This window comes from Polypterus senegalus, chromosome 1 (genome assembly GCF_016835505.1).
Source record: "Polypterus senegalus isolate Bchr_013 chromosome 1, ASM1683550v1, whole genome shotgun sequence".
Classification (NCBI taxonomy): Eukaryota; Metazoa; Chordata; class Cladistia; order Polypteriformes; family Polypteridae; genus Polypterus; species Polypterus senegalus.
Genome location: NC_053154.1, coordinates 286,042,507 through 286,051,319, shown reverse-complemented (window position 1 = coordinate 286,051,319; position 8,813 = coordinate 286,042,507). Strand labels below are relative to the sequence as shown.

The window sequence follows — 8,813 nt, the reverse complement described above, 5'->3', positions numbered from 1 at the left end:
AACAGCCAAATTCTGATGCCGCATAGTGCCATCTACTACATGAACATGTCCAGGGTGACGCTGGGTGGCTAGTTTCTGAAATTGATTAAGAGCTTTACATTATGTCCCATTGACTGTGTATCATTCTGTATTTTCCAGAATCATTTAGTTCCTGCTTTGGTCCATTTGTTTGTGTTAGGCTAATGTAATGGGCTTGAATTCAGTGTTTTACTGAAAAGACAACATTCCTGGAAAATTCTGCTACAGGTTATTGATGATGGATGGCTATCTACAGGACATAAATATTTACCTGTCTTACAAACACGTCACCTGCTTTGAATAATCAGACTGCTTTGATCCACACACAATGCTTCCTTTGGAAATGTTCTGGGGACATTGGTTTCTAATCAGGTACTTCTTGATAGCTAATAATATTATTGTTAAACCAAACTAAATGTGGTTACACTGTTGTTCTGCAGAGGAAATTGGCATGCACCATTGTTTAACTGATCGTCATGTTGATCTACGCAGAGATTGAAGCATTGGTAAATGAGAATAAATTAAAACAGAGGAGTATGGTCTGAGACTCAGGACTGCGGCCTGCCTCTTTTATGCTTTTCATCATATCGCTGTGGCTACACCCTGTAGCAACAGTGGCCTGTACCTTCCCTTAGGTACTTTTTATGAACATTATTCTCCAACACTTAATAATTTTTATCATCGTTTGTAGTACTAGGGTGTTATACTAAGTTAGCCATTATGATTGTAGTGACAAGTCAAGCAAAAAGGCACCTTTTATTAGTTCACTAAAAAGCTTTCGAGGCAACTCAGGCCCCTTCTTCAGGCACGGTAATTGTTTTGTTCAATTTTGAGTTATTGAGGTATGATCATTTTTTTGTCTGCTTTGTTTTCTATGCTTGTGCTATGTCCCATGTGTTTTGTAGGTGGTACCCCAAGAAGTGTGGCCACAAGCCAATCACCAACAGGAACTGCCCTTCGCCCTGTAAATCTGGAGGGTTTTTCACACTTCCTAGTGATTCATTTCAAATGCACTTGGGAATTGTTTGTGAGTTATTGTGGTTTTGCTGTGCTTATTGTGATTTGTTTATTGAATTATTATTGGTTTTTCAACCAGTTTTCTTAGTCTGTTGACCACTCTTTGTATTCTTGTATTGGGACTTTGTTTGCAATAGATTGACTTATTGTTTTAGGAAATTCCTTTTTGCATTTTTGTGCTCTGTGGAGCTTCATTCTTGGTGAAGAGCATTTTTTGAGAATAAATCTTTTATTTTATAAAGATTCTGTGTGGTCATCTTGTATCTAGCCGGGTTTTTGACAGGATTTCACTTTCTAGTGGCCATTTTTGGAAGTGCGTTTGGATCTTGTGCTTTGGAACTCCCAATCATAACACCAGTTGTCTTGATGACATTAATCCATGGGTCTAAATCAACATTAACAAAGGCTTGCAGCTTCAAACCATTCCATTGCTGGTTGCACTATACAGGTCAAGAGCCATTGTTGTTATTCTCGATAACAATCTTTCATTTACTGATTACATAAATAATGTTTCCCAAAATTTTCCTTTTTCATTTGCAAAATATCTCCAGACTGTGCACTGCTTAAACAAAACACAGTGCCAAAGGTCTAGTTAATACTTTGGTTACATCTGTGGAATGGAAGTTAAAATCTATTGCTAGCTTCTGTATGAAAATCTGCATGTTCTCTGTATGCCTTGGTATTATTATAACAGATAAAAATAAGTGTGCTTATTAGGGTAGAGCTGCCGGTGTGCAATGCAGTTTTTGACTCTTCCCAGCCTGCTTCAGCAGTGTCTAGATTATCGTCCAAGTAAGATGCCAAACATATGACAAGTTTTCTGATAAGCTTCATTCCAAATATAAGACTAGAATTTATGCTTTCCGTTGTAATCAACAAATTTTGTAAAGAATGTTCTGTGACCTTGGATGGAACTGATCTATTTTTTTCTAACCATTCTCTCTGAAGATTTTGTTAGAAATGCAGCTGAACCCCCCCCTTGTCGGGGGCCTTCCTTGCATTTTCTCTCTGTAAGGAAAAGCCGCTCTGCTCACCAAGAAGTCAGAAATAAAAGATTCTGCTTATTAGAATTGGTGTCTGCCTGCTATTTGTTTGAACCTTCGTCCACACATCCTACATTAACTATTGCAATTCTAGTTTGGCTGTCACTCTCAATAAACTTCATTAACTTCAAATCATCCAGAACTCTTCAGCACAGATTACTACATAATCTAAACTCACTGAACATGTCACACCTCTACTCATTCAATTTGGATGGCTTCCTGTGTCCAATCAGATAGACTTTAAACTTTTACTGTTAACAAAATTTACAGTATTTTCTATACCACATTTTCATACAAAGGATGTATCTCAAAGTAATTTACAAATTAGAAATAGATAAAAAGAATAATTAAAACATTACATATCAAAAAAATATTAGATAAGAAGAAATGAGTATTTAGTTACCTACCTTTGATATATAAGTTTTCACTTTGTTTTTTAGTCTCTAATAGTAGTCAGATGGTATAGTCATTTGGGTGGGGAGGACATAAAACATAAAGTTCAGGTAAGCTGGAGAAAAAAAATCTTACGGGGTTTCAAAGCCAAATGGCCACCCCACCTCCACTGGATTTTCTAAAGTCCCTGAATGTATCACAATTACAGAATAATCTTGCAGAGCTCTTTCACTTTATCTTTTCAGTATATGAGGCAGCTGCCACATACTTAGGCCAAGGGACAGTGGAACATAATGCCACCACAGAAAACACACAAAAAGTAGTGATTAGTGACCAGCCTATAACACAGCAAATAGAACTACATTTAGTGAAAAAGAACCAGCTTCCTCCTCCCCTCAGTATGAAGTACTAGTATTAGTGATGCTTGTAATTTAAATAATCAAGAGAGAAAGCCATGGCCCAGCGTATCCCTATTGGTAACTTATTTCAGATTTTTGGTGCATGGAAATAGAAAACTGCCTTAACAGTTAATTTATGCTTCGCTCTCAAAACACTAATCTAGCTAGAGGGAGAGAATCTAAGATTACAATTATGAATGTGGAGAGACAAGCAGTTCAAAATATAAGAAGGTGCTGGAATGTTTAGTGGCTTATATACAACTAAAAGGATTTTAAAATCAATCAAGGCAAGGTCATCCATGAGGCCATCGCATGGGAGCTTCTGTAATTTAATGCCGTTGATATACCGATTGATTTGTTTACTTTATAAATGAAGGCCAAATTTGTGATAATAATAATAATAAAAATAAGAAGAAGAATAATGGTGCAGGGTATCAATGTGCAAAAACCATTTAAATACTACCACTACTACTACTAATACTAAAGACAATAATATAAAATACAACAATGATTGCTACTACTACTACTAATAACAATAGTATATAAAATACTACTACTTCTTATAATAGTAAAATAAAAACTTCTAATACTATTACTGAGCGTACGTAATAAACGTACTTAGTGCAGTAAATACAGGGTCAACATGAAGATGAAAATTTACAGTAGATATTTAAAAAATGAACATGTGAATATCTCATCCATGCTTATGAATTTATCTAAACTTCATTTTGTCCTTCCAATGCCAACAGATCACAGTAAGGTATCAACTAAATCAACAGTTGATATTAATCTGAGCTAATTGCTCTTTCTGGATGTCAAAGTTGCTGGCCTGGTGTTTTTAAAATTCAGCCAATAACTAACTAGTAAGCAAGGGAGCTGCCTGTGTCAGTGAAATTTACAATTGTATCCTTAATGCAACAACACCCATACGTCAAGTAAAGTTAGCAGCCTTTAACAATGTGTGTAGGTCCTGTGGTCATAATAATAAATACTGTAACTCACAACCAGGTGTCAGCTGGGCACTGTAACATCAGATAACTTCTGTTAAACACTTGATTATCAAAACTATTTTGCGTAATGGTACTCCATTGTTACTCCATTAAACCAGTAGCTTTAGTCTATTACCAGTAAATCTAAAAGTGGTTTGCTTACTGGAAGTTGGACAAATTTAGATTTCTAAGCACACTGCAAATGCTGCACGATCTTCTTCTTCAAGCGTTCAGTTTTGTTTTTTTTTTTTCTTTTCTATGCTCCTGACTGGTGTTGACTTGAAGCCATCTCTCTGCTCAGTAATGGAAATGTATCACAACAGGTGACTGTCAACGATGTTCATTTGACAATACTTGAAACAGCAATAACCCCAACAAGCTGTAGACCTCGAGATTTCCACTCTATTGAGGAGGTTGTTGCGATACGATATACAACAGGGATGTTACACCATACATCTGGTTACACAATGGTTAGGATTAGGGTTGCGGGAGGATTTATCTGACTCAAGACAAGTAAACCAAGTGACAAAAATGTGCAGTTCGATTGGGGGGCCTGTGGACCTCCTGAATCATGGAGATCTGTGAATCCCTGATGGCCCCACTCCACATCGTTCCTCTGATAACAGGCTCCACTCACAGTGTGTGATCTATGTATAGGAAGGGCCGGCTCTGTGGATCCTTCTTTGTTCAAGTTTGTAAATAGTTAAAAACAAAAACTATTGCTAGTGCTTTTTTGGATTTCTAGCTTACAAACTCTCCAATCTGAATTTTTTACTTACACATGCATTCGTTTGTCTTGTTGGTACCAACCCACACTTTGTTTAATGATTGTTTCACCTTTTGGCCCATTTTATCCTTTTTTGACAGCTCAGGGTGAGAACTTGTAATTTGATCTCATTGTGTTCATCAATCTACACATAACAAAATGAATGGCCGACTCCTCTAACCTGGCAAAGTCTGAGTGACTGTGTGATTGTGCCTGGCAATAGTCTAGTGTGCTGAGATTCATGACGTACCCTGATGTACTCGGCAAAACCATAGAACAATAAATGAGTCCACAAGATATGGCCTTTCTGTCAGCTTATAATTTATACTATTATCATGTCTAGTACATTGAGCCTTTCTGTATAAAAACAATAAATAAACTGAAATAATTCCCTCATTGGCTTGGTATTACTCTCTTTTGTGTTTCACATCTTCTATTAAGTTTCTTGTATGCAGCAGCCAACTACAGTCCAGCTGACCAAGTCATGCCAGTATAAATAAACAGAAAGCTGATGCAGCCATTCTTTGCAGTGTATGTACACAGAGTGGATACAGAAACAGCACTTTCCAATTTGCCCCCCACCCCCCTTTATGACTATCTGCTCTATTGTTAATTTGCAAACAAAAAACAACTGTTTAGCATCTGAAAAGCCGACATACAGTCCTCACGTGTCTTGTACACTGCAGAAGGTGGTCTTTTATTGTAACTGAAACACAAATAAAGGTGAACACCATGTGCTTGTGCAGCATTTCAAATCATTTACATAATAAAACAAATGGCAGTTGACCAGTCCTATAAAAGTCACATTGCTTCCATTAGGTGTTTTAGAAAAAAAATAACAAGAAAACTCTTCACCATGGGAAAAGTGAGTACAACAGTGTAGACTACTGATTTGAATATACATTCATGCTGGGACTGGGCTTAGCCCGGTAATACGGGAACTGTCTTGATCTCAAGATATTTAAGATGACTTTTGAGTATTTTGGATTTCTTTTTCTATTTGATGGCTTTGAAATTCATTTTTATTTAAATTTTTTTAAATTTTATGTCTATTTTGTCACCTCCTGAGTGGCTTCATCAAATTTCCTTTACAGGGGTTGTTATGGACAACTTATTGATGGATGAACTAACTGGGTACAATGATTAATTTGTGACACTGTGTGCTCTGTGTTACATAGGAGTTATTTAATCACTGAACTTTATCTAAATATTAAATATTGAATCCTGAAAGAAAAAACAAAAGCTTTGTTTTGTTAAAGATTTTAGATTAGTGTTCACTTGACTAAAATTCTTGTTTTGCATCGTAAAAAGATGGTTTTCATTTTCAGTTTCTGCCATTCAAAAAATAAGTAAAAAAATAGTGAAACCAATGATATACTCTTTTCTTTTTTTTCAAAAGACATTCATGTTGGTAACAGATATGAGGCATGAAGTACTGGCTGTATCTGGGCACTGGTCTTGTAAGATAATTAGAAATGCTGGCATCTTGAACCAGTGTGGCATTGTCTTCTATGAGATGCAGTCTGGAAAACAAACCTCAGTTCGGGCCAAAGTTGCACCAACACTACACTGATTTACTAATAATAAATTGGATTTCCTAAAGCCTGACACACTATGGTGCAGAAAAAACAGCAATTCAAATGATGACTTTATGTCTGTCAATTTTAAAACTGGATTGCTTAGAAAAAAAGAAAATTAGCTTGAAGTTTCTTGTCTCACTGTAAGTCCACTGGTTCACCAGAAGCCAGCATTACGATGGAGTATGTGTTACACACTGCGGAAACACTAACTGATTTTAGCCTCTTTCTTGCAGATTATCTTCTATGAGGACAGGAACTTCCAGGGGCGCTCCTATGAGTGCAGCGGCGACTGTATGGATATGTACTCCTATTTCAGCCGCTGCAGTTCCATCCGTGTGGACAGCGGCTACTGGATGCTGTATGAAAAGCCCAACTACATGGGCTACCAGTACTTCTTGCAGAGAGGAGAGTACCCTGACTTCCAGAACTGGATGGGCTACAACAACTGCATCAGGTCCTGCCACATGATTCCATCAGTAAGTAGATGTATTGATGTGTCATTTTCTGTTTTCTAATTGACATTTTGTGATTTTTTTCAAATGGTAACATAACACGTCTTAGGTAGTGTTTAATTATCCCATGTTTATTTATATATTTACAGTACAAAGGCTCCTACAGGCTGAGGATCTATGAAAGACCTGACTTTAGGGGCCAGATGATGGAATTCATGGATGACTGCCCAAATGTCTATGACCGTTTCCACTTCAACAGCATTTTCTCCTGCAATGTCATGGAGGGCTGCTGGATCTTCTATGAACACACAAATTACAGGGGCAGACAGTACTTCCTGAGGCCCAGTGAATATAGAAGATTTGGTGACTGGGGTGGCTACAATTCAATGATTGGCTCTTTCCGCCGCATAAGGGAAGGATTTATGTAAAAATAAAATTTTTAAATATTTTAAGACAATGATCCTTGCATTTCTTTGTCTGCTTTTTTTTATTAAATGATAAGTATTTTTCAAGTCAAAGTTTTTTTTCATGTACATGAATGTCCCTGGGGCATTATATGGACATACGTGACAAATGGGATCTGGGCTGAAGCCCATTAAATACAACTTGCCAGTAAAATATAACCTATGAAAAAATTTAAACTGAGTAAACAGATGAAATTTTTATATTTTTAAAACTGGTATGCCCACAGAAAGCAGAGGACAATATGAGATCCTGAGACCACTAAGGGATAATTGGTAGAGATTTATAGCAAAGCTTACATAACAACAAATACAGGGTTGAAACAGACTTTCTGTGAGGAGAAACTGAGTTATCAAGAAAGAATAGAGGATGACGGGGTTAAGGAGATACAAGTGAAACACCATCAACCCTAAGCACTGAACAAAGCTGCAGGTAGTAGAAAAAGGTAGAAGAAGGAATATCAAAGCAACACTGAAGATTCTGAAATGAATCTCCAAACAGATCATCCAACGTACCGATACCACGCTGCATACAGGCAGATAGAAAATTTGGACGACTACCTAATTTCTTACTTGACTGTGACTTTGTTTTCATCCTTAAAAGACTTTGATGAAGGAATTAGCTAATTCAGTGTTTTCCGCTTCTAAAAAGTGATCTCCTTTGTTTTCCACTACCATCCAAATAAGATTTGTCTGATACGACACTTATACATTACTATATTCAAATGTTACAAACAGGTTCACGAGGAATTCAGCTTTCTTATTACAGGTCATAAAGTTAAATTGACTGGTACCGATGAGTGTGAAAGTGTGCTGCAACAGAATGACAATTGTAAAGGATTGACTCTTGCTTTTATTATGGTTTTACTAGAGCTCCTTCTCCAGTGGTTTTCTTTTTTTAAGTTATTATTTTTGTTTTTCATATATGTTTATTGTTTTGCTATTTTCATATAATATTTTTTGGTTTTGAAATAATTGCGTTATTGTAATGAATGTCAGTTATCTTTCTTGTCCTTTGTGCTTTGAGTCCAAGGGAGTGGGGCCTCCAGTGTTGCAGCTGTGGGGTCTGTCCTGTGACTATATAAAGACCTGAGATGTTCAATCACACTCCTGAGGCCTTAAACCTTTCCTGTATTGTTCAGTTTGGATTTTAAGTGCTTGTTTTTTGATTTTCTGGTTTAGACTGTTTTCTGATTTTGATTTTGGTTTTGGTTAGTTTTGGAGTTATCTTATTTGAGGCAACCATTCTGCATTTTGCCTTTTCTTAAATCATTTGTAAACAAACTTTACATTATTAAGACACTCTATTTACGTTCTTTATCCCAGGAGTTTTCAAGGTAACCATCTCCATTTTAGGAGTTACAGGCTTTGCCTTTTTTGCAAGTGCACAGACCACAAGCCTGTTTTTTGAGTTTTGAGACTAGTCCTTCTTTCTACCTCAATGCCTATCTTAATGTTTAAGGCCAGTTTAGCTAATCAGATCTCTTTTAGAGTTTTGTGTGCCTGGAAATTGTAACAGCTTTGAGCTCAATAGATTTCTGAGAACCTGTACTCAATAAAATAGGTTCTGAAAAATAATGGATGGAGGAAACAATGCAAAAGAAAGATATGGATGAGCAAGCATACAATATATTTAGTTCTTTAACAACCTGGCCAAGCCCCCTCCATTTATGTAAATACATTTTTAACTCTAGTG

The 8,813-nt window shown here is 36.5% G+C and overlaps 1 protein-coding gene across 1 annotated transcript; it reads left to right on the top strand.

The window, feature by feature from the left end:
• Positions 1–5,480: 5,480 nt before the first annotated feature.
• Positions 5,481–7,084, top strand: LOC120519296 (gamma-crystallin S-1-like). The gene is made up of 3 exons (XM_039742425.1): positions 5,481–5,489; positions 6,438–6,680; positions 6,806–7,084. Exons 1-3 carry the CDS (start codon positions 5,481–5,483, stop codon positions 7,082–7,084), a joined length of 531 nt encoding a protein of 176 aa, XP_039598359.1.
• Positions 7,085–8,813: the final 1,729 nt, after the last annotated feature.